General features: G+C 42.3%; 2 protein-coding genes across 2 annotated transcripts; one reads left to right on the top strand and one right to left on the bottom strand.

Annotated features, from left to right (window-relative positions):
• Positions 1-229: 229 nt before the first annotated feature.
• Positions 230-2,112, bottom strand: DEFB135 (defensin beta 135). The gene is made up of 2 exons (XM_074338723.1): positions 1,986-2,112; positions 230-399 (listed from the first exon to the last, which is right to left on the bottom strand). The coding sequence occupies exons 1-2, from the start codon at positions 2,110-2,112 to the stop codon at positions 230-232; spliced, it is 297 nt and encodes a 98-aa protein (XP_074194824.1).
• Positions 2,113-16,794: 14,682 nt separating this feature from the next.
• Positions 16,795-17,467, top strand: DEFB136 (defensin beta 136). Its single transcript, XM_019733083.3, has 2 exons — positions 16,795-16,849; positions 17,301-17,467. Exons 1-2 carry the CDS (start codon positions 16,795-16,797, stop codon positions 17,465-17,467), a joined length of 222 nt encoding a protein of 73 aa, XP_019588642.1.
• Positions 17,468-26,313: the final 8,846 nt, after the last annotated feature.

Raw genomic sequence — 26,313 nt, forward strand, 5'->3', positions numbered from 1 at the left:
GAAAAATGGTTTTAGGAAATTTTTAATAAATGAACAAAAAAAGAAATACTGAAGACAGTAAATTTAAGAAATGATTTCCATAGAAGACCCAATGAATGCCTTTAAATAAAGAGAAACATAGCAGACACAGACACACGGATAGGCTAAAACCGTCATTTTAATGGGATGGTGCAACTGAGAAGGCTCTGGGTCCTCAGGGGGAGTCGGTAGGAGCCTCAGGTACTCACAACTATTTCCCAGTCTGGACAGGTAAATATTTTTTGTCTATGCAGCACAGCGATGCAGCATTACAAAAAATATGGTATTCTTCATTTTTTGCACATGTTTTCTTGCAAACACCTTTCAGGTGCCAGCACGTAGCAAACCATGATTTTATGTATCTATTCGGTCCACTTCTAACTGCCAACAGAAACAAAGGGAAATGCACAGTGTCCTGTAGGATCATGGTATCATGACTAAATTAGATTGATCACTATATTTTAGTACTCTTTAATGGTAAATTAGACAGGATCAAGACATCCCAGTCATATTATAACTGGATGCCCTTTTTCACTTATTTCCCAGAAACCCTTGTCCAAGTCTTTAGTTCCCATGGTCCCCACTTAATATAAATCACTAATTATCTAAGTGCAGGTGACAGAGCCCAGCAGATTCGGCTTGGGACAATTTGCAATGGAAAGAGCTTTTCGCCTGGGAGTCGTCCCAGGAGTCTGCAGAGGCTCCATGCCAAGAGGCATGCAGGGTCCGGGATAGTACCAAAGCAGAATGAGATTATCACAGGGACATCTCAAAGAAGATGCGATCACTGACCTAGAAGCCCATGGCTGGGGCCCTGCGTTCTCAACGACATCCAGTGTGACTTTTTTGCCAAGTGCCTTACTACCTGCCTTGGCTTAATCATAGGGTATGCAAAAGCATCCCCTGGCATAACGAGTATGAAATGGTTTGAAATACCTAAAACATATATCTAAGTCTATTGCTAGTTTTTTTCCTAACCTTAAGAACTGGGTACCCCTGGAAGCTGAGGAGTAAGGGAGGTGAGGGAGGAAGGGGAGGAAGTTTAAGAAAGTAAGGGTGGCTCAGAGTCACCCTACTGAATTATCCACTCTTGTGTGCTAAGCCTTATTGGTCTCTCCACCCAGCTGGTGCATGGGACCATCTACTAAGGCTTTGTGGTGTGAGAATAATCAATGTAGTATCACCAGAGACAACTGGCAAGCAAATTTGCCTATGTGCCCATTATCTCTCTGGGACATCTCTCTGGGGACAAGGGATTCCAGTGGAGACACAGTGCAAAGTGTCCAGGACAGCAGCAGCAATCTTAACACAATGCTCATCTGTGCCTGTCTTTGGAATACTTCACTCTTCGCCCTTAAGTGGTACCTTTTGAATATGAAGCTATAGAGTAAAAGCTTTCTGCAGACCCCAGCAAACCACAAGCACAACAGTGTTTGAGAACCTCCACGTTAGTAACTTAAGTAGACTTTTCTCTGTATTATCAAGTTGCTGGCTTCTGTCCAGAGAACATAAATTCTGACCCCTCAAGCTGATGTGCCATAGGATCCCATCACGCTGTTAAGCACGTTTGAACAACCAACTCTGTTTGCTGGTTCTGCTCAGCATCAAATTTGCCTTAGTTTCTAAATGTGTGAAAAGTCGTATGGGTAACTGACTTGGGAATACAAATTGTAAGAGTCCTCAAGAAACGGCCTCTCCCTCCCACCCCCCAAATCCCTCCTGTCCTAGAGGCCTCGTGCTTTTGTTCTGATCCACTTCTGCCAATACCATCAAGTCCAACTTTCCCCTCAAACTTTACAAACGTCTCAGACCAAAACTCAGAACCAGCTTCTTCTCTGAAGAGAGCCACCTCCTCTTATGTGTCCTTAGCATCTTGTCTCCATTACCTGGAACAGCCCACAGAGTCCGTCTACGCTCACACCCCTCCCTGTTGCAGTTTTTTCATCCAAGTCCTGCTTTCTTCTCACTCTCGTAGACCCTCACCCCCTCTTTCCCTTCACTGTTCATAATTCCACAGGGCGAGGATTCCATGTTACCTTGTGGAACATAGGAGAACAAGACAAGAAGCGGAAGTACCAAGCGTAAGCTCCTCATAGCGGAACCAATCAGCAAAGAGACAGATGGGAGGCAAGGAGAGTCACTCTATATGTAGCGCTAGAGAGATGGGGGGCTGCCTGGCTAGTGAACCTTTCAGGAACAAGAACATCTGCTTGCTCCACTGAGCAATCCAATAAACTAAAGGTCTGACTTTGAACATGACGTCTCACCATTAAAATACACTTCCTGAGTGCCACTTACATGCTGGCAACTGAATTCACACTGTGTCATCAGCCTTCTTCTAAGCCCTGCTAGGATGCTGTGTAGGTATCTGTATCGTCATTGTGCATACATTTCACAAATGCCTGTAGTGTGCAGAGAACTGTAAGGCTACCCTACATAGTTCACAAAGTATTTTCAATGGTAGTTTTCTATCTCACACAGAGGAAAAAGGCCCAGGTAGATGTTATTCTCCCATTTTAAAAGCAACGACCATGAGGCTCAGGTGGGATAAATGACTTTCCCAAGTTCACTCAGATTGTAAATGACAGCGACATAACTTACACACACGTTTGCCTGATTCCTGAATACAGAATTAAAGTATGGCCTGGCCCAGTTCTAGCCTAGCTGAAATCTAGTTAGGAAAATAAGAGCTTCCCAAAGAGCATGGGCAAATTCCTATGACAGCACCACCATGAGTCTGGAGAGCACACTGAGCCTTGCAGGTCCCCAGTGAGCACCTGCTAAGTGCTGGACAATGTGGGACATACAACAAATATATGGTAGAGATAGTGTTCCAACTAAAGAGTGGAAGAGCTGGGACAGGAGCCAATTCTTCCATCACTCAGTCCTGCGTGTTTTTCATCTCTCTCTCTCTCTCTCTCTCTCTCTCTCTCTCTATATATATATATATATATATATATGTATATGTATATGTATATATATATGTATATATATACATATATATGTGTGTGTGTGTGCGTGTGTGTGCGTGTGTGTGTATACACATGTATATATATATATATATATATATATATATATATATATATATATATATTTATATTTATATTTATATAAATTGTTTTGGTGGAACTTTGTTTTCCAACATCAGGAAATCTGTGATGTGATTGAGACAATAGATCTGGGGAAGACTCATAAGGAAACTGGAGAGAAAAATCAATAAGTAGAGATAGCGTGGAAGACAAGTTTGGAGGACCCCAAAAGGAAATGACCAAGTGAGCACAGCTGTACTAAGGGACACACTCCCAGGGACCACTTTCTAACCTGGAGTGTTAGGGACATACGGCTAGATCTGCATCCTCTCACCCCATCGGGGGCTGATTTCTTCTTCCCCAACCCACCACCTTGGCCTCTAACTCTGCTCGTTCTAATGTGCCCTTCAGAACCCAATTTCTTCTACTTCCTAACTTCTCCCCACCACACCTTTCTACCTCTGTTTCCCAGTGAAATGCTGGGCTCTCCTCTGAGGACACTGCTTCATAGTAGCCTTTGCTGATTGAACACTATTCATCTGCTAGGGCGCCACGTACCATGGGACAGGCAAGTAGAATTTCACAGTCCCCTAACAGCCCCACACTATTTCCAGAACAATACCAGATATGATCCTGACACTTTCCCCTCACACCATCCACACTGAATAGATCATCAGATCTTATCAGTTCTGCCTCCAATGTATAGCTCACACCTGTGCATTTCTCTCCATCTTACTCCCACCATGCAATTCAAGGCATCACCATGTGTCACTAAACTAATTAAATGGCTTCCTAACTGGTCCCCCACAGCATTTTTGCATATTTACCATTCATCCTTCATGCAGTAACCAAAATAACCTTCATAAAAAGAAATTGGATGATGCATTTGCAAAACCTTTCACTGGCTTCCTACTGAGCTAAAGGAGAAACTGTTGACATGGACAACAAGGCCCAGGTTAAGCTGGCCCCTGGTTGCCTCTCCCAGCCCAACTCTTCTCATGCATCCACTCCCTCACTGTATTCCACCGTACGTGACTTTACTTTTCTCAAACATGCCCACCCCAAAACGTTTACCCATATTGGAACTCTGCATCCCCCTCCCCCAGTCTTCACTTAACATTTACTAATTTAAAGAGATGGCCTCAGCCTCTTCCACAGAATGGATTTTCTTGAATATTCTCCTCCTAAATTATAGGTTCATTTCTCTCATAGGACCCTTTTTTCATTGTTAGCATATAAAATATTAGAATTCTGTATTCTAAAATATTAGAATTCTATATTCATGTGTTTATGTGTTTTTCTTGATTTAATATTTGCTTCCTTCACTTGACTCCTATATATCAGCTATCAATTAAATGCCATCATACCAGTCAAATTCAAATTTTTTTCTAGGACACTGTATTAGTTTCCTAAGGCTGCCATAACAAAGTACTAACCCAGTGAAATGTATTGTCTCAGTTCTGGAGGTTAGATGTCTGAAATCAAGGTGTCTGAAAAGTTGGTTCCTTCTCAGAGCTGTGAGGGAAAGATTTGTTCAGTATCTTTCTCCTAGCTTCTGGTAGTCACAGGCATTTTATGGCTTGTAGATGGTGTTCTCCCTGTGTCTTCACATCACCTTCCCTCTGTATGTGTCTGTGTCTGTGTCTAATTTTGCCCTTCTTATAAGGACATAGACTTACTGGATTAAGGCCCACTCTAATTACTTCATCTGAACTTGACCATCGGCAGAGACCTTATTTCTAAATAAGGTCTCATTCACAGGTACTGGAGGTTAGGACTTCCACATCTTTGGAGGGAACACAATTCAACCCATAACAAGCATTAACCTTCCATATTCCTAGCTAATAGCTATAATCCAAATGGCATCACATCAAATAATTTTTTTTCTAGAACGCTAATGGTTATTCTTTTTGCTTTTACCACACTACACAGAAGTAGAGCCATCCACAGAACTGCTTCTACTCCTGGCCTCTGGAAGCCACTGGAGACCATCATGCAATCCTGCAGGCAGGCGGAGTTTAGCAATTAGGTTATTCCTTTTACATATCCTAGTCAACCTCAGGCTGTTTGACCTCACTGCCCACCACAGTCCATCCTACCCTCCAAAGATGATTTTGCTTTCTATTTCAGAAAAAGAAAACAGAGGTCATAGGGTTTTAAATCTTTTACCTTTGCACCCTCCTTCCACCTACTCACTCAACAAGCAAGCATGTACTTATAAATGTATAAGCACGTTTCCTCTTTCTTCTCAGTGGAATAAGTGTCAGTTCTCCTCCCATGTCTTATCCTTCTTTCCATGCTCTTAGCACATTCCCACCCATCTCTTAAGGTACATTGCTTTGTCATTAATCTCCTCTTTAAAATATATATATAACTTTTTATTGTAAAATATATAACACATATACAAAAACCCACAAAACAAATGTGGAGCCTCACAAATTATTATAAGGTTAACCCCATAGTAAACACTGCATAGATCATGAACTAGAACTTTGAAGACACCCAGAAACCCTTCCATATACCCGCATGCCAATCAGAATCCCTCCAAGTTACCGCTACCTGGCTTTTATTATAATCATGTCCTTAAATTTCTTTATACCGTTGACACCCAATTGTGCATCCTTACAAACTAAAATTTCATCTTGCCCATTTTTTATTTGATACATCTTTTTGGTCTCTTTCTGTCTATGAGTTCTCCCTCCTGCTCTTTCACAATTTATCTGTTGAAAAACCTAGGACACTTGACCTCAGAGTTACCCACAGCCTAGATTTTGCTGATTGTGTACTCACTCATGGTACAGTTTAACTTGTACCTCTGTCCTCATTTCCTGTAAATTAGGAACTACATCTAGAGGCTTGATCAGAAACAGGTTCAATTCCTTTAGCAGGACTATAGATTTTCTTGTATCTTTTCATCAGGAGTCTCATACTATCTGATTGCCTCTCTTTTTTGTGCTTTCTGTAACCATTGATACTCAATGCCTAGATCTATTGATTCATCAAGGATTGCAAAGGGTGAGATTCTAATTGTCAATGGTATTTTTTAAAGAAATGGAAAAAAAGTCCTAAAATTTCTATGGAGCTACAAAAGACCTTGAATTATCAAAGTAATGCTGAGAAAGAACAATACTAGAGGCATCACAATTCCTGATTTTAAACTTTGTTTCAAAACTCGTAATCAAACAGTATGATACTGGCATAAAAACATGCATTTAGGCCAATGGAACAGAGTCAAGAGCCCATAAATAAATACACGCATATAGAGTCAAGTAATGTGTTACAAGGAGAAAATACTCAATGGTGAAAAGACCCTTTCTTCAATAAATGGTGCTTGGAAAACTGGATATTCACATGTAAACTAGACCACCCAAAAAAATTAACTTAAAATTAAAGACTTAAAGTAAAACCTGAAGTCATAAAATTCCTAAAACAAAACATAGAGGAAAAGCTTCTTTACATGGATCTTAGCAATGATTCTTTTGGCTATGACACCTAAAGCACAAGCAACAAAATAACAAACAAGTGGGACTACATCAAACTAAAAAGCTTCTGCGCAGTAAAGAAATGATCAACAACATGAAAAGGCTACCTAAAGAATGGGGGAAAGTATTTGCAAATTACACATGTGATGAGGGGTTAAGATCCAAAAAATATAAGGAACTCATACATCTCAACAGCAAAAAATATCAAGTAATCCAAGTAAAATATAAGTAAAGGACACAAATAGACACTTTTCCAAAGAATGTATTCAAATGGCCAACAGGTACACGAGAGGTGCTCAGCATCACTAATCACTAGTGACAGAAAATCATAACCACAATGAGATATCATTTCACACCTGTGAGTACAGCTATCATCAAACAGACAAGAGATAACAAATGCAGGTGAGAATGTGGAGAAAAGGGAAGACTTGTACACCACTGTTGGAATGTAAATTAGTGCAGCCACTGTGGGAAACAGTGTGGAGGGACCTCAAAAAATTAAAAATAGAACTACCATATGATCCAGCAATCCCACTGCTGGGTATGTATCCAAAGGAAACAAAATCATTATCCTGAAGAGATAGTATCATGTCTCATTGAAGTATTATTCACAATAGCCAAAACATGGAAATAAGCTCAGTGTCCACAAACAGATTAATGATAAGAAAATGTGGCATATATATACAATGGAATATTATTTAGCCACAAAAAATAAGGAAATCCTGCCATTTGCAACAACATGGATGGAACTTGAGGGCATTATGTTAGTTAATGTAAGTCAGACAGGAAAGAAAAATACTGTATGATCTCACTTATATATGAAATTGAAAAACATCAAACTGATAGAAACAGAGATCAGATTTTTGGCTGCCAGAGGAGGGTAAAGGTAGTCAAAAGGTACAAACTTCTAGTCATAAAGTAAATAAGTTCTGTGGAAGTAATGTACAACATTAAATAATAATATTGTCATGCAGGGTCTCAGCTCCCGCTCCCCACACAAGAACACAGGATATGGTGAGGCCAAAAAGGAACACCAACGGCGCCACAGCTAGGGGATTCATACCACTATAGTCTCTCTGGCGGCTGGGTTGGAGACACAGGAAGGAGGAGTCACACAATCCGCAATCTGCCATCTGCTTCTCTGACGTCCGCTTCTCTGCCAACAAACCCACCACACTTGCTAGCTCAGCCACGGCAGTTATATCAGTGGCCAATGGCTAACTGGCTACAGCTGGTGGCCAACTAATTACAGCTGATGGTCAGCTACTACCTGAGCCAGCACCTTTCCACGTGAGGCCGAGAGCCTGGAAACTTCTCTCTGGGACTCTGTCCCCACAAATACTTTTTGTATATTTGAAATTTGCTAAGAGAGTAGATTTTAAAAGCTCTTCTCTCAAGGGGGAAAATTTTTATAACTATGTCAGGTGATAGATGTTATATAACTAAACTTAATGTGTTATTCAATCGTGTGTGTGTATGTGTGTGTGTGTTGTACACCTTAAGCTTGCACAGTGTTATATGTCTATCTTATATCAATAAAACTTGGGAGGGGAGGGGTCTAAGCAATGGGCAGATTAACCAAAATTTCTTAGGAGGGACAGAATTTGATTCAGAGAATGTTAACCTCCGTAGTCTCTTTATTTTAGATACCAGCATACTGAAAGTAATTGTTAAGATCACGATGGTGATTCTCACCCCTTGTCCCAGCACCAGCCCTACTGACCAAGGCCTTCAGGCAGTCCTGTCCACCTGGGGACCAGACAGAATCCATGCCCATCCAAGCACCAGGTAACAGGCCTGCTAACCACGAATCCCACTATATACCCAATAGCAACAACTCTGTTCAGCTGTGACCCCAAAGAAAATACCATCAGCCTGAGGACCCAAAATTAGACAGTCTTTAACTGCCAAAATCAGTCTGTAAAGACTTATAAAAAAGGTTTGCACAGACACAAATGCAAGGCTACAGGATCACAAACATAACAGCACCAAAGGACACTAATAAAGCTGTGTGACCAACCCTAAAGAAATGGAGATCTACAAATTGCCTGACAACGAATCTATCCAAAAGGCAAACTAGACCTTATCACTTCCTGGCAGTCCAATCAGTAGTGCCTCTGTAACACACTCAGTCTGCAGTTGTCAAACTTTCACTCCAGGCCCTTTGTAACTTGGCTTTACCTCCCTGTCCAGCCTCATCTGTAACCACACCCCACAGTCTAGTGATGCATAAGAGTGTGTTCATACCTCACATAGCATACTCTTCTACACCTCTGTGCCCTGATCCTGTGGCTTTGTTGAGTTTCTCTGAAGCCCCATTTCCTATACTTCCTGGCTAACTGCTACTTACCCTTAAAGATTCTATTCCAGGATATCATCTCTTCCAGGAATCTTTCTTTTCTTCCCCCAAAGCTCAATTTGGTGCCTCAAGTTTCCATAGCATCCTGTACAGAAAACTATTGTAGTTCTTACTTCATTATACTGAGATTATAACCTTATGAACCATGTGACTGTGAGGGCAAGAATCTTCTTTATTCTCTACATCCCTGGAACCCCGCGCAAAGTCTGGCATAAAGGAGAGCGCCACAAATGTTGGCCACATTGAACTTAACTGTGTCTCCCCCTCTTTCTGCTCTCTGGCGCTTTCTATTTCCATGGCCCCATGCTGGATTTCTCCTCCACACCCATAGTGACTTTGGCCGTTGAATGTTTTCCTACATTGGGTCTGTGCATCACTTCTTACAGATATGAGTCTGAGTGAGGGAAGGATGGGTTGATGATCTACTCAGTTGTATGTAAAGCTACAAATAGCTTTCATGACTAGTGTTGCAGAATCATAACTAGTGTAGCCGATTCACGACCAGTGTTGCAGAATCTACTTTCTCTACAGATGTTCATGGAGATAAGAATAGCTCGGTTTGCTACAGTGATGCTAAGAAATTTGAGTAGAGGAAAGAGATTTAAATGCCCCAAAATCGTGTTCTGTAGATAATCTGGCAGAAACTAAGAAAGAATATAAGCCAGCCCTGGGGACTTCTGGGCACAAGTCCCAGTGGTATGAGGGCATCTGATCTTGAAAGAAAGCACTGAGGCCTTTCTTCCCGGTGTGGGGCCAGGGGAAACTTCTAAGCCATTATGAGCTCCTCACAGAATGTCCTAAGACTCCACACATACTCAAATCTTGATAACATAATAAATTGATTCACCTGAGTACACAGTCCCTTCCAGGCAGATGTATGTCTTGATCATTTGGGACAACGAGACCACACTTTCCTCTCTGAACTTCCCCAGGCACAGAGAGTGACTTCTTTCTTATCCTCGTGTTGAAGTAGATGTTATGTGTAACCAGCTGGATTCTTTCTGCTTGGGTTCGGGCTTGGATTTGGGTCTGAAATCATCTCTCAGAGACTGTAGAGTCTCAGAGAGACTGTAATTGTAATCTTAACCATCACTCTAGCCCTGTCCCAATATAGTTAGAGAAACATGGAAAAGCATAGAGGGTTCTAGACCAGGCCCCAGGAAAGCCAGGATTTAAGTCAGGTTTTGCCAGTAATCAGAGAAGTTATTGTGCTCAGGCCTTTCATTCCTCTGGTCTGAAGTTCCCCAGTTGTTACAGAGCAGACAGCAGTATACTCTCACCCTCTAACTTTTATGGGTTCTCCCATCAGCACTATAGGGCAGGATGGGGCCATACGGCAGCCCCAACCATCCACCCCTGCTTGGGGTAGGGCTCTTCCCATCTCCTATGGGAGAACTGGGCTCTGGGATCCCTTCATCAGATGAACAGCTCTTTGCATGGACTCTGATCTTCCTTTTGACGTGTGTGCTTCCAACTAAGGCAATGGATGTAAGTTAAGCCGGGCCATGCGAATGTGTTCCAGGTCTCCCCCAGATCTGACATCTCCACGGTTTCTCTAGAAATGGGCTGCATGTGGAGACAAAGATCCTATAGGCGGAGGTTGATCTGAGTAAATGCAGTGAGGCATCTTTAAACCTTGTGATACTGTGCCCTGGTGTGAAATTTTGGCTCCTGGTCAGAAACTTGGGACTTTCCACTGCCAGGTTCCCTAAGCCCCAGAGATTAACCACGGGGATCTCTGTGTGTCCACTAGTGCCTTCCAAAATTAGTGAGATGGGGGACAGGTCCCAGGGATTTTCACTGTACTCCAGGAAGCAACATGTCTTCCAACTTTACTTTGAGTAAAGTGTCCGTTATAATGTAAATACACTGAGCATGATGCCATCCATGAAGACGGAACCACAGTGCAATAGGGAAGTGCCAGCTTGCCAACGTCTCTCCTGTTCTTTTCTTATTTCTCTCCCCCCCAGCTTTTGATTTCTAAGATTATACAAATAAGGTCAGCCCACTTTCCACTCCTTTTTTCTCTTTTCGTGATAAAAATAGGAAGAAGAAGAAAAGAACTAACAATTACCAAGAGCCCATAGTCTCTTTATTTTTTTATCTTCATTTATCCATACAATAACCTTATAAACAGATACATTTATTTTCATTTTATAGATAAACAAACCCAGATTCGAGAAATTAGGTAGCTCATCCAACATCACGTAATTCATAAGTAGCAGAGCCCAGAAGCCAACCCAAATGTATCAGAAGCCAAGGTTTATGTTCTTTCCATTGTACCACATGGCCTCCCTCAATGGAGCATTGGTAGAAAAGTTTTGAGATTCATAAAAGAGACCATTCTATCTCATTTAGTCCCATTCGGAGCCCTGAGTATAAGTATCTGAGCATGGACCCTGTATACAGAGTAAACCTTATTTAAGTTTTTCCACAATATGAGACGTTTCCACATCTCTCAGCTCCTGGAAGTCAAGTTCTGTCATGGCACAGCCCTGAGACTTTACTTTTTGCCTTTTTTTTTTAACCCCTTACCTGTCTTGAAAATCTTCTCTTGTTCTTGGGTAAGTTGAATACCCTATGATACATGTTACTAACAGAAGGCCAACCTCTATAGCAGACAATAATAGCAAGTAATAGATAAGAGAGTAAATTCTGGAGTCAGTCACCTTGGTTTAAATTATAGCCCTTCCAATTGCATCTCATCTTCTCAAGCATCAATTTTCTCAACTATAAACTATGCACTAAAATATACCTACCACATAAAAATATGGCAAGTCTGGGGTGGGAGGGAGAGATCCAAGATGGCAGAGCAGATAAATGCTGTGCTTGCCTCATCCCATGAGCACATCAGAATTACAACTAAATTATAGAACAGTCAACCTGGAGAATCATCTGAAATCTAACTGAACAGAAGTTTTATAACTAAGGATATAAAGAAGAAGTCACGTCGAGACTTGTAGGAGGGGAAGAGATGCAAAACAGGCTGGTCCCACACCCACATGTGGCAATTGAAACTTGGGAGAGATATCTTGGGCACAGATGTTCCCCAGAGAGAAGTGAGGGAGCCCCAGCCTCACACGAGGCTCCGCACAAAACATCTATCTATGGAAAACTGGGGATTCCGACCATCTGGGTGTGATGGAAGGCTGTGGAAAACTCCAGTGTCCTCTTAAAGGGCTTGCAAAGACACTCACCCTGGGCTCCAGTGGAGGGATGGTGACTCTTGGGGCATCGGAAACATATGGGGAGAGACTGAGTTGTGTAACTTCAGGGATAGGACTGGAGGGACAGTCACCATTTACCCTCTGTGAGGTCCTTCTCTCGTGCAGCCAGCAGGCAGGTGCCATCTTTCCTGTGTTGAGCCCGCCTCCCATGCCCATGGCTAAATCTGAATCTTAATTGGTCTGGTGAGCTCCAATTCCTCCACCCTTGTGACTCACTAAGACCCCTCCATACCCAACTCTGTACCGCACAAGGCACACGAGGCTTTATCAGCAGCTGAACCTTATAGGAGCCGCAGCTGGCAGCAGGCCTCAGAGTGGGCCCAGCTTTTTTCAGAGCTACCCCAGAGCCGGTACCAGTAGCAGCCACCCTTGGTTCACAGCATAGCCTCTCCTGTGTGCCTCCAGGTCCAGCACTGGCAGCAACCAGCTGTGGATCACTTTGTAGCTCCTACCAGGTAGTCCCCAACTGGTCACAGGCAGTGGCTGACCTGGGCCTGCACTGGAGCCCCTCACAAGAGGCCTCAGAACCAACATACTTGGAGGTTGGCCTCAGATCACAGTAGAGCATCAATCAATTAGCCCCACAAGTGGCACACCCAAAGGGTGGTCTCAACAGGCACCAGAGCCCACTGAAACCAATCCCACTCAATGGGGTAAGCCCCCTGCACAGTAGCCCATATGCTATGGATGTGGCCAAACCCAAAGCTAGTCAGTCTGATGGTCAATCCCATCTACTGACATGCCAATAGCAATCAAGGCTCAAATATAACAGGCTGGCACACACAACCCACACAGGGACACTCCTGGAGCAGGTGCCCAGGAGACAGGGTGAAAAAGGTGAAGGAATTAAGAAATACAAATTGGTAGTTACAAAATAGTCATGGGGATGTAAAATAAAGCATAGGGAATATAGACAATAATATAGTAATAACTATGTGTAGTGCCAGGTGGGTACTAGACTAGTCAGGGTGATCACTTCTTAAATTCTACAAATGTCTAACCACTATGCTGTACACCTGAAATTAATGTAAGATAATATTGAATGTTAACTGTAATTGAAAAATTAAAAAGGGGGGGAGGTGAAGGGGAATAAGAAGTTCAAGTTTCCAGGTAAAAAACACATAAGTCATGGGGATGTAACATACAACATGGGGAATATAGTCAATTATATTGTGATAGTGTAACACAGTGTCAGATGGTTGCTAGACTTATGGTGGTCACTTCTTTAGGCATATAAATGTTGAATAACTATGGTGTACCCCTGAAACTGATATAATGCTGTATGCTCGTAGGTTTTAGCTATATTTTTTAATAAAAATCTTTTTTAAAAAACAATTAAAAGTTAGTACAAAGTATGTTGGTAAACGGTTTGGCATTTAGAAAAATTGAAGTTATGCATGCTCTGTGACTTGGAATTTCACTGCAAGGTATTTATCCTCCAGAAAGCAATCCTGTGTGTGCAGAATATAAGTACAAAATATTGTACTTATATAAAATATCCACTATAATCTCTGGAAACAACTCAAATACTTGTCAGCAGTCATAAATACAGAAAGCAGTCAATAATATTGAGATGAACACTAATTAATGTTAAACACAGATAAATCTTAAAAACATAATAAAGAAGGAAGCTAGCCACAAATAATACATTTGTGCTGCCATTTATACATAGGTCAAAAATAGGCAACTTAAAGTACCCTGTTTAGTGATGCATATTGAAGGGAAAACCATAAAGCGAAGCAAGAAAGTAAGGATTAACTAACTCAGAGCAGTGGTTTCCTTATGAGGAAGGGAGTAGGCTGTGGTCACTTAACGGTGCCTTGGGATTTTCTGTGGTGCTGGAAAAGGTTTTTGTGTTTTTATTTTAATCTGAGTGGTGGTTACTGAGTCACCAAGCTATGTAGATAATTTGCTTATTTTTCTTTATGTGTATTAAATTTCCTCTTTTATCAATGACTTAGTTCAGAAGTTTAAAAATAAGAGCCATGGTGGAAAATAAACTTGTACATGGAGAAAAATGAGCAGTGAAGTCAGGATCTATCTGACTAGTGAATGAGGCCGCTGTAAAGGGGGCACACTCCTTTAACGAGGTAATTCAGTAGTGTAGCGTAGGATGTATAGGGATTGTTTTTTCTTAAAGATAGTGTGGGGGAGGAAGAAATTTTCTTCGACCTTCAAAGTTCTTTCAGCTGGTCTAATAATCAAATAGACACGAGACAGACTAGTAAGAGAAAGTCACCAAATACAACGCACACATATGTATGGGAACCCCGCATACATGAGAAAGTCAGAGACCCCACACGCAGAAGAGTTCAGAGACGGAAAGGGGGATTGAGGTGTATAAGATGTCATGAACTACAGACGATGTAATGTTCCTGGGGGGCTTCAAAGGTCCATTGCAGGAGGATAAAAAGAACAGATGTTTAGTAAATAGAAGTGTGTCCTGCCTTTTGGTAGGTCAAAAGAGGTTATCTCTGATAATCTCTTACTATGAGCAAGGCTCCTAATTCAAGTTCTTCTAGGTAGGTAAGGGAGGGGCAGAAGTTTCTCTTGAGCCCATGGCTAAAGTTGCCTTTAGCTCAAAACAATCCACATACCACAGAGGCATATCTTGGGGTGACTCATTCTGAGCCCCCATAGTTGGCATGATAAAGAAAGCATGAGAATTCTAGGCAACAAAGATAAAGGAAGCAAGCACCACTAAAGGGAAAAGAATGAAGCCATTTGTACTTCCTTGGCAGTTTGGCCCAACAAGACCTCAGGCAGGAGATGGGAACACGGAGCACAGTTGGAGAAGCTCCTGCCCAAAGTTTGGAACAGTGATTTCATCAGGACATGCACCAGTGAAAAGGAAAGGGTCCGTCCTGAACACATACTGATCTCAAAATGGATTTTTAAAATTTTTATTAAAATATAGCTAACACACAATATTAGTTTCAGGTATGCAAAATGCATTTTAGATCTGCTGTTCCAGAACTGTGTATGGAAGAGGCTCAGAAGTATTTAGAAAATGCTGGATTCATACCTCCCATATTCCCTAATGCATGATTGAACAACTTAAAATATATGGAGAAGGACAGAGTTCCAAACTAAGAATCAAGAGAGATGAATATCAAGACGCAGCCCACAGCGTCTTTCCTTCGTGCAAGCCCATCACCAATCTGAGCCTTGTTTTCTCTGTCTCTAAAAGAATGAGGTGGTACCACTGAGCCTGCGCTATGCCTATGGTGGCAGATGGTCAGGATACGACCTGCACTCTGTGAGCAGGAATCGCACGCCCAGTGCAGGGTCTCCTGGGAGCCCTCTACGGGGTCCTACAAGGGAATCCTCAGCCCTGATCTGGCACCAACCCACCTACTGCTCGTCCCCTAGCCCACCATCTCTCCCCTATTCCCACCCCAACCCACAGCAGTGCTCTCAGATGTACGCGCATTGTTGGAAACTGGAATAAATCTCTCCCAGCAATGTGTGGCATTCACTAAGAAGTCTTTGGACAGGTTCTGTAAAAGAAAAAGCAGCACAGCTATAGTGGTGGGATTCAGGAATGATGAAAGAGGAGGAACCTAACCTAAACAAGAATGAGTGCAATGCATTTTTTGTAAGCTTTGTTTCATTTCATCCTCAAAAAACTCTCTTACAATGCATATGTTGAGAAGATCGAGCAAAAGCTCAGAGATGCTGAATCATTTCTCCAAGAGTATATGGCTGCAAAACAGAGCGTAACCAATAAAGCCATGCTCTGCTGCCACTTTACAAACTCAGAATCCTACGGTCGTGGGCCACTTGGGTACAAGCCTGCCTCAAGGCACAAGAATAAAACCAGTGTTAATGTCTTCTCAACTCTCAGTGCCCCCACCACCACTTTAGAGGGGACAGACCTAATGACCCTTCCCCATAGCTCCAGGGAAGCACTGTCTTGCTCCACTCCTGACACAGAACATCCAACGTTGAACAAAACACTAAACTGGCTCTTCCTGTGAGAAACCGGGAGAGAATTCCAACCTACCCACTCCCAACAGACACCTTTCCCAGAACCCTTGAAGTTTCCAAATTCTAGCTACCATTTCATAACAGCATTTTGGAAGACAAAGCCCCTTGGTGAACTTTTTCTGGAGAAAGTGTCCCTGTAGCCTGTGCCTCCAGCAAGGTGACTAAATCTACCACCCGAAGAGAAGCTTATTCCGTCTCAGCTGTCTAAGCACCAAGCTAACTCCTGGCCAGCCAATAACTGACACCTTGAGACCCCTTGCTTTTTACAACTCTGCAAGTTCTTTCTCTGGCATTAAATGAAGCCTGTGCGTTATAGCATCCCTTCTCTGGGCTCCTGTGTTCTCAGTGGGACTCAGAAGTAAAGGAGAGACAAAGTGGACACTTCCCTGCCATTTTTCTATCAGTACACATTTGAAGTTATAGGGAAAGTGTTTGGGCCCGAGCATGACGACAATTGGTCTCTGTTCCTGTTCTGCCTTGACTGAGTCCCTAGTCTCCCAAGATTTGGAGAAGTTGAAGTAACAAGGAAAGACCCAGGGACTTTTTCCTGTAACTCTGAAGAACACTTTCTCCCCTGGATGCCCTTCCAGGTAGAATGAGGCTGGCTCCACCCAGCCTCGCCCAGCTCTATAAAGCAGCCTCCCCGGCAGCCACCCCCAGGAAATTCCAGCCCTGTGCCCTCCTCAGTGATGAGTCTCTGTCTCTCTGGTTTATTCTTCCTCCTGGTGATCTCATTGCCTTCAGGTAAGATGGTGGGTACAGATCTGACCATGAAAGTGGGGTTCTTCCGAGGACTGCAACACTTAAAAACCCCTGTGGATATAAGCCCAGCAGGGAAGACACCAATATCAGATGGAGTCACAGCCTAGGGATATAGGTTAGTGGTCTTCAGCCCCTGCCCTGCTCATCTGTTGCTATGTCCTGAGAGTCTGCCAAAGCTTGAGAGACGGGAGCCAATGTTCCGACACCCATGTCACGGTTCAGCTACCCAAATTCCTATTTCCCCTCATCTTCCTCTGATTAGCCTCAGACTCGGTGGCCCTCACTGAAATGTGGGAGGAGGTGAGAGGACAGAGTCCAGAAGGTAAATCACAAAATAATAAACTACCCACCAGGAAGAGAAGGCAGACCTAGGAATCCTCCCAGCCTCTTGATAATTGGTTTTTCTTTTCTTTTCTTTTCTTTTTTCCTTCAGGGAACGGTTTTGTCGGGAATGATGGAGTAGAAATTCGTACTTGCGCTGCAATTGGTGGCAGATGTTTCTTTGGCTGTAAACTGGGATGGACATGGGTTGCATACTGTCACAACATATTGTCTTGTTGCAAATTGATGAATAATGTACCCCAGACCAATGACTTCTGACCTTGACTTCGTGGGTCCAATTAAAAGGATATGTGAATAGCTAAAAGAACAAAATCCTCAATCTGTGTGTAGGCATCATTAACGAGCCATGGGTAGCCAATGGGGGCCAGGTTTCGAGCAATTTACTGGGAAAATTTCAGAAGTATTTTGTAAAGGGGCACTGAGGTGAAATGCACCTCCTGTTGTTTTTTTCTGCCTACCCATCTCCAATCACTAATTCCTATTTCAAACTCAAATGTTGACTAATGCATGACTGAAGATCCAAGGATATAACATCATCTGAGCCTCATAGCAATAGCTTACCATGGGCCACTCACATCTTTAAGTGGTTTACATATATTAAATCACTTTATCTTCACAACAAAATCTATTATTTCTCCCATTTTGCAGATGAGGAAACTTTTCCAAGGTCATACAAGTAATAAGAGTTAGTTAGCACTGGGTTTGCCCCCAGACAGTCTTGATCCAGTCAGTGCCTTTACTGTTGAGCTAGGTTACCTCTCAATTACTGAGTCTAGGAATCTAGTTGGGAGTAGTGGTTGTAGTTTGCAGTGATTGTAGACTGTCATCCAGTGCGGAATCAAGAATTCAAGTACATCCATGAGACAGGAAGCCCCTCAAAACTCTTCCTATGGCTTAAAGCTGTAATGCTCCTTGTAGCTAAGTTGCATCTGTAACTCTGCTCAGTGGCTCTGGTGATTCAACACCAGTGTTGCCCTAGGATGCCACACACCAAACATCGCTGCTCTCACCACTGCAGTGGAAGCAATGGGCCATACAGACCCACACAAAATGTCACCCTGTCTACAGCATTGCTCCAACAGCACTTCCTCACCATCCCTCCTGTCTCCCTGCCCAAAAGCACAAGTCACAGATCTTCATCAAGACCCTTGTCATTATCTTCTCAGAAAAAAAAAAAAAAAAACAGAAAAAAAACACGGCACCCGAGTTTCAGTTTTCCTTCTCCAAGGATATGCCTGAAGGCAACACACAGCTGTGCTGGGATGTTGAGCAGGGCTCCTTTCTCCTAGAAGACCTGCTTGCTCCGACCCTCCATACCTCTAATCTTCAATATTCCAGAAAAAAAAAAACCCAAAAAACAGAGATCAGCACTAATCCACAGAGCTGGCCTCGTAGGGCATCAATTTGGGGTTATGTCTAGAGAGGTTCTGTGGTGTCGGGTACCTGTATTTGCCAATTTAAATCCACCCCTTCTTAAGCAAAAGAAAGGGAGAAGTGGTGCAAAAGCCCGCAACATAATATAACCGCAATGAAATTAAATAAAAACAGAAAAGAAAAAGAGAAAATTAAGGGAAGGGAAATAGCAAATATTTTTTTCACCAGATTTCACAAGGGTCCACAACCCCCCAAAATGCTACAAATCCTTACCCTTTGCTAGTGATTCCTAAGGTCATAATTACACCAGCCTGGGGTGAAGTATTGCTCTAACTTCAACAATGAGATGCAAGAGGAGACACATGACATGACCTTTGATTTTCTTCAGTGCAGCTTAGATAAGACTGGAACATTCAGTTATTCTTGCTGAAAACCCACGCTAATGTGAAATAAACACGAGTGCTGAATAGTCACACATAAAAGCCATTATGTATTCACCTTGTGGCTCCCTGAGCTAGTGGCCTCAGAGGTAATGGCCATGTCCTCTGAGGAAGCCAACGGTGCCAGTCTTTGCTCCCCATATCCCAGGGCAGCTGGGAAAGTCCATGATTTAGGCTTAGTAAATCAGATATCTGTCCACAGGAACTAGACTTGAGTGAATGCTATCACTACCTTGGTACCAGTGGAGAACCGATCCATCCCAGTGCCGCAGACTATTTCAGGACCATGACCCAGCAGTGTGGCCCTTCAGAGCACCTTCATATTAAGTTCTACGTATTAAGTTAATCTAGCTTTCTAGTGCATTCCCCTTCAGCTTAAAAATGTCCAGAGTTAATGTCAGTTACTGGGAACCAAGACATTGGAATGATATTGAGATCTCTTACTGATACCTCATCGTACAGTACTTTTAGGATTAAATGAGGTGATGGACTCTGGGAGTATGTATGTAACATGCTTGGCACTGTGTTATCTGGTCCAAATATTGTGATATTGTGTTAGCTAGGTTCCAGTACATAAAGAGAGGGATCATGCCACACTTAGGGACCAGCTGCATCCTTGACCCCCAACTCATATACACAACGAAGACAGTACGGTGGTGGCAGTAGGAATCAGAACAGGCACCAACATATGCAAAGGGAAAGCAGATCTCAGGGAGACTCAAACCCAGCCTCTGAACATCACACCTTATTATACAATTCTTTTTCCAGAATCTAACATGGAGGTTTAAAGTTTGGGCTGTGTATTGATTTCCTGGGTCTGCTCAAACAAATTACCACAAATCGGGTGGGTTAAAACTACAGAATAGTATTCTCTCACAGTTCTAGAGGCTAAAAGTCCAAGATCAAGGTATTGGCAGGGCCATATTCCCTCTGGAGATTCTAGAGAAGAATCCTCTTTTGTCTCTTTCTAGCTTCTGGTGGTTACTGGCAATCCTTGGCATTCCTTGGTTTGAAGCTGCATCACTTCAATCTCTGTCTTTCTCTTCACATGTTCTTCTTCCTCCTCCGTGTATTTCTCTGTATCTTCACATGACCTTCTTATAAGGACACTAGGCATTGAATTTAGGGCCAGCCTTTATCCATTATGACCTCATCTCAACCTATTTCATCTACATTGACCTTATTTCCAAATACGTCACATTCTGAAGCTCCAAGTGGACAGAATTGGGGGGAACACTACCAACCCAGGACAAGCTACAAATAGGGAATTTGAATTTTCTTCGGGGAAGCTAGTGTCCTTTCTTTACCCACATCATTTTACACACAATAAGGAGAGCCAAGCCCAGCAGAGGATTTGCAAATGAATCCATCTTTACTATGAAAACCAACATTGTTTCTCTTAGTGGACATTCCCCAGACTCCCCCTGGAGAATACGCAAAAAAAAAAAAAAAAAGAAAGAAAGATAAGGTGGCCCCTAGCCTCAAGATGCTCAGAGGTTATTTGGAGAAATAAAGTCATAAATAATCACAACACAAGCCGACAGATCTGACAGTAAACCATGAGGTGATCGCAGGATTTCCTATAACAAATAAGTTTTTTCCCCCAGCTTTATTGATGTATAATTGACTATTTAAAATGGTATATATTTAGGTTGTACAACTTGATGATTTGACACACATGGTGAAATAATAACCACAATCAAGCTGACTCACATGTGTATCATCTCGTATAGTTACCGTGTGTGTGTGCATGCGTGTGTAAGATGAGAATACTTAATAAGCAAGCTCTAAAATTTCAAGTGTACAATACAGTATCTTTGACACATGAAGCTTTGGAGCCAAGGTGGAGATGAGCTGCAGGGTATACTGCAAATCTGATATGCTTTATGTGGAAGCAAAGAGAAAATTGTAGAAAAAAATAATCCATGGGAAGGTAGCAAGCCCTGATGGAATGAAAGCAGAAAATATATCATCCACCAATTCTTTGCACCCACTTGGACCAGTCTCTCCATAAGTTACATATTTAAAAAAAAAAAAAAAAAAAAAAAAAAAAAAGGACAATTAGCTGCCAAATATAATGACAGAAAAATTCCAATCCTGTGTCTCTTAGGTTGCATTAAAGGGGTTCAGATGTTGAGCCAAAGAAGCTCTTCCCAAAAGCCAGTTTCTGCACCCTTCAGTATTCACGTATGCTCCAACTTTGTACCCCAGCTTCAGACTCCTCTCATCACCCCAACCAACAGAACTTTCTCTTTCCTTGGCTCTCATTTCCAGTTTAACCATCCCATCTTTTGTCTCACTACCCAATCCTCGATTTTGCATCTCAAGAGCACCAAACAACATACTGGAAAAAACTATTCTTACTGGGCTGAGTGAGTGGGGGTGAGAGAGAGGCAAAGGGGGAACACGGTTGCATGAAGCAGTGCCTCTGCGGGGTCCTTCTCAGAACTAGTACACGTTCTCTCTCTGGCCAGCAGTCAGGGCGCGATGCGCTAGAACCTGAAATGAGCAATTGGGTCATGGAGCCGGAACTCTGCACAACAGAACCAGTTCTATTGTCTCCCCTGAGATGGTTATTATGTTCACCATCACTGGGACTGTGACAGACCCTAAGAAGGGAAGAATTCTATCATATTAACAAGAACAGCGACTCCCTACCCTTGGGTGCTCAGAGTTCCAGCACAGGAGCAGAGGCCTTTTGAGTTTCCCCAGAGCAGGCTTTGGCAGGGATCACATGTCTCCACTCTCCATGATGATGGTCCATTTTGCCGGTCACGTACCCAGACATCCCAGCAGACAGGACTGAGCGTCATATGGCTGAGAAACCTCAGGCAAACACCAGGGTTCAGACCTCGCCTGTTGGAAGGGACAGTCAGCCACAGCAGTTCGGAGGCTGCAAGCCCTGCATTTTTTCCCCTCCAGAGTGACTGTAGAGCAGCAGTGAGGTCCACCTGTCAGATCCAGGTGGGGTATTGTCATGCAGGGTGTCACGCAGGGTCTCAGCTCCCCGTTCCCCACACAAGAATGCAGGATATGGTGAGGCCAAAAAGGAACACCCACGGAGCCATAGGTAGGGGAGTCATAACACTATAGTCTCGCTGGTGGCTGAGTTGGAGACACAGGAAGCAGGAGTCACACTGTCCGCAACCTGCCTTCCACATCTCTGTCTCCAACCAACCAAGCCCTGTTAGCTGCAATCCACCGTGCTAACTGCAATCCGCGCTTGCTAGCTCAGCCACCATCTTCTTGCTAGTCCCCATTTTCTGCTAGCATAGCCACAACAGTTATATTAGTGGGTAATGGCTCACTGGTTACAGCTGATGGCCAACTAGCCACAGCTGATGGCCATCCAATCATAGTTGATGGCCATTTACTACCTGAGCCAGCACCTTTCTATGTGAGGCCAAGAGCCTGGAAACTGCACTCCTGGCTCTGTCCCCACAGGTATCCTACACACAAAATCCAAGCAGCAACCTCTGTTGCTCAGGTCTTCTCCACAAACCACCATCAGAGAGGTTCTGATGCCTAAGACATGACTAACTTTTGAATCAACTTGTTGAGACAAGAGTATCTTCTACATATGCTGGTGGCTTGATGTGGGGCTGTGAGCAGTTTTTTTTTCTCAAATCACAGACTATCCCAGCTCCTGTGACAGAGCCCAGGCATGATCTTCTGCGGACAAGAGCAACCACACCGTCACAGAGTCGGTGGGGGGAGCAGTTCCTTAAGAACCACCCGCCCCCAACAAAAATATTCAAGTACTACACATTTACAGCACATTTCACAACCAGGGCCAGCCCTAGAGTGTGGGTTGCAAACGGTCATGCCAATGGCTACATACTGAAGTGACAATGATTTGATCGTTTCAGAGATGAGGTTTCCTCTGGGTTGTAGCTTCTTAACTCAGACTGGACTCAGGACCAGTGGGAAATACAGGAAGCGGGGTTATGAGCCCTGCATGTTCACCCAAGTCCCTCACCCTGATTTCTAAGATTGTGTGTGAAGAAGTCTCAAGGTTTTGTTCTCTAAAATTGGAGCATGTTACTCAACAAATAGTCAGTCAATCAAGTGAGCTGAAAATCTTTCACAGCCTGAAGTGCAGGTGTAGAAACCAACATTCAGAGCAGTTAAGAAATTTTCCCAAGACGATGCAACCAGTGAACGGCAAAGCTGGACTCCCACAGGAGGGGTGACCACTCCCTTTCGGTGTCCTGATCTGTAAAAGGAAGCCCCCAGGTCCTCTGAGAGCCCTGCTGGCACCAGAAGTGGAAGAGGTGAATCCTAAGTTCTCAGAAATGGTTTCAAAAGGTTCTAACAGCATGAATCAGAGCTACATGTAACAGTATTTTTTATTGCTGTACATATACCACAACTTATTTATCCGTTCTCCTGTTCATGGGCATTTGGTTTGTTTCCACTTTTTGGTTATTAAAAATAGAGCTACTATGAACAATCATATATATACCTAAATGTTCATAGCAGATGTATATGTATATAATGATTTCTTAGTAAATACTGACAGTTTCTAAATTGGCTGTGCCAGTTGAATTCCCATCAGTGATGTGTGAGCATTCAGGCGGCCTTACCTCTTCACAGAGTTAGCAATGTCAGTCTTTTAAACTTTTGCCATTCTGGTAGCTGTGTAATGGTATCTCATTGTCATAGCAATTCACGTTTCTCTAATATGCACAATGTTGAGCATCTTTTCACACATTTATTGGCTATCCGGGGAGCTTCCATTGTGAATTACCTGTTCAAACCTTTTGTCATATTTTAGTGGGCTGTTTGTTATTTTATTATTAATTTGTAGGACTTCTGATACATTTGTTTACACATACATTGATGGTAATGAAATGATCTTTACCTGCTTTTAAATCAAGTTCCATGGCCCTAGTGACATAGCTAAGCCACAAGCCTATCACTAAGTTAAGGACAGAGCCCAGACGAGACCTTGGGTCTGCTGACTTCCGTCCCACTGCTTTTTCTACTCCCCACTATTGTGTTGTGTACATAGTCGAACTTGACATGAGGAAGATGACAGGGAAGGAAGGAGGGAAAAAAATGAGTGCCATGAAATGCTGTTAAATTATTCATCCTTTAAAACTATAAATAGGCGTCTCACAATGATTAAATAAATAATCAGGACCAGTCATATAAATCAAGTTTAAATAGATTATGGGGCTGAAGGAAATCAGTCCATACAAAGGCAAAACAACTTGCATTTATCCAACAGTTCTACTGTTCTGTGTCTCAGACACTAAAGGCATTGACCAGCTAGCTCTTCTTTTCGCTGTTTCTTTTGGAGCCACTGCACAAAGCATGCCTTATGGAGTAGGGCTCTTTCCTGCCACCAGGTGGCAGACTCTGTCCATTTTGCTCCCTCTGGGCAGCCTTATTTATAACTGCTGTGAACACCATCTGATGGTGCCCAGCGTCTTCTCTAATCTGCTTGATAATCAATTACTTCTTTTTCTTTAAGATCCTCATGGTTGGCACAATGCTGGACATAGAGTCAGCACTCAATAAAAAGCAAAGTAGAGTGATAAAGGCAGAGCCTCCTCTGTGCTATGCTTTCTCCTCAATAATGTCCACTCTCCAGAGTGCTCTCTGTAACCTCTGTTTACAGGACAAGACAGTTTACAGAAATAAAGGCACAGAGAGGTCAAAGCTGTGATCTTAACAACACTGCAAGTGTTGCAAGGGAATCGGAGCCCACGTAAAAATTCAAGCCAAGCACAAAATATTCAAAATAATTAAAACTAAGGACCTACAACCAAGGTTACTCTACCCAGCAAAGCTATCATTTAGAATCAAAGGACAGATAAAGAGTTCTCAGACAAAAAAAAAAAAAGCTAAAGGAGTTCTACCAAACCAGTATTCAAGGAATCATAGAGGGACTACTTTAGACCAAAAAAAATTAAAAATATGAATAATAAAATGGCAATAACTACATATCTGTCAACAATTACTTTAAATGTAAATGGATTAAATGCTCTGATCAAAAGACATAGGGTGACTGAATGGATAGAAAACAAGACCCTTATATATGGTGCCTACAAGGGACTCACTTCAGATCAAAAGACATACACAGACTGAAAGTAAAGGGATGGAAAAAGATATTTCATGAAAATGGAAACAAAAAGAAAAAAGGACCCAATAATTTCACTTCTGGGTATTTATCTGAAGAAACCCAAAACACTAACTCAAACACATATGCATCTATGTGTTCATTGCAGCATCATTCACAATAGCCAAGATATGGAATAACCTAAGTGTCCATCAGTAGATGAATGGATAAAAAAGAAGTGGTACATAGAGAGGGTGCCAAAAAAAATGTATACACAGTTTAAGAAAGGAAAACTGTATTAAAATTGTAACACTGAATATATACCGATAACAAAAGACGAATACAAGTCACGTTTGACTTCTGCAATTACAAGAGGTGCTCAAAGTGGTTACCATCAGCATCCAGACACTTCTGATTACAGTGAACTACTGCTTGAGCAACGTTGACCAAAGTGTCCACTTGCATACATTTTTTTGGCGCCCCTGGTATATTAAAATGGAATATTACTCAGCCGTAAAAAAGCATAAAATCTTGTCATCTGTAACAACATGGATGGACTTAGAGGGTATTATGCTAAATGAAATAAGTCAGACTGACCAAGACAAATACCATATGATCTCACTTATATGTATAATCTAAAAAACAAAATAAATAAACAAACAAAACAAAAAAAAACTCATAGATACGGAGAACATTTTGATGGTTGCCAGATGGGAGGAGAGCTGGGGGGATGGATGTAAAAGGGGAAGGGATTAAAAAGTACAAATTGGTAGTTATAAAATAGTTACAGGGATGTGAAGTACCACATAGGGAATATAGTCAATAATATTGTAATGGGGAGATGAGCACTAGATTTATCAGGATGATCACTTGGTAAGTTATATAAATATCTAATCACTATGTTGTACACCTGAAACTAATATAATATTGTAGGTCAATTATAGTTGAAAAATAAAAAATTATTTAAAAAAACAAATTGGAAAGTGATGTGCTGATTTAATTATCAATAAAGCAAGTAATTATGGGGGGAAGAATTCAAGCCAAGGACCACAGCAAAGACCCAACATCTTCTGCTCCACACCACGTGTAATTAGGTAAGGAAGCTAACCAAACTGATGGGCCACAATTAAAATGTTTTAAATCTTGTTCAACCTTGCCTATTTTAGAAAATGGATACAGCCTGGTCTATTTTAGAAAAATCCCAGCTTACATAGGGTTAGAAA

The sequence above is a fragment of the Rhinolophus sinicus genome, chromosome 15 (genome assembly GCF_057876585.1).
Source record: "Rhinolophus sinicus isolate RSI-liver-muscle chromosome 15, RSI-T2T, whole genome shotgun sequence".
NCBI lineage: Eukaryota > Metazoa > Chordata > Mammalia > Chiroptera > Rhinolophidae > Rhinolophus > Rhinolophus sinicus.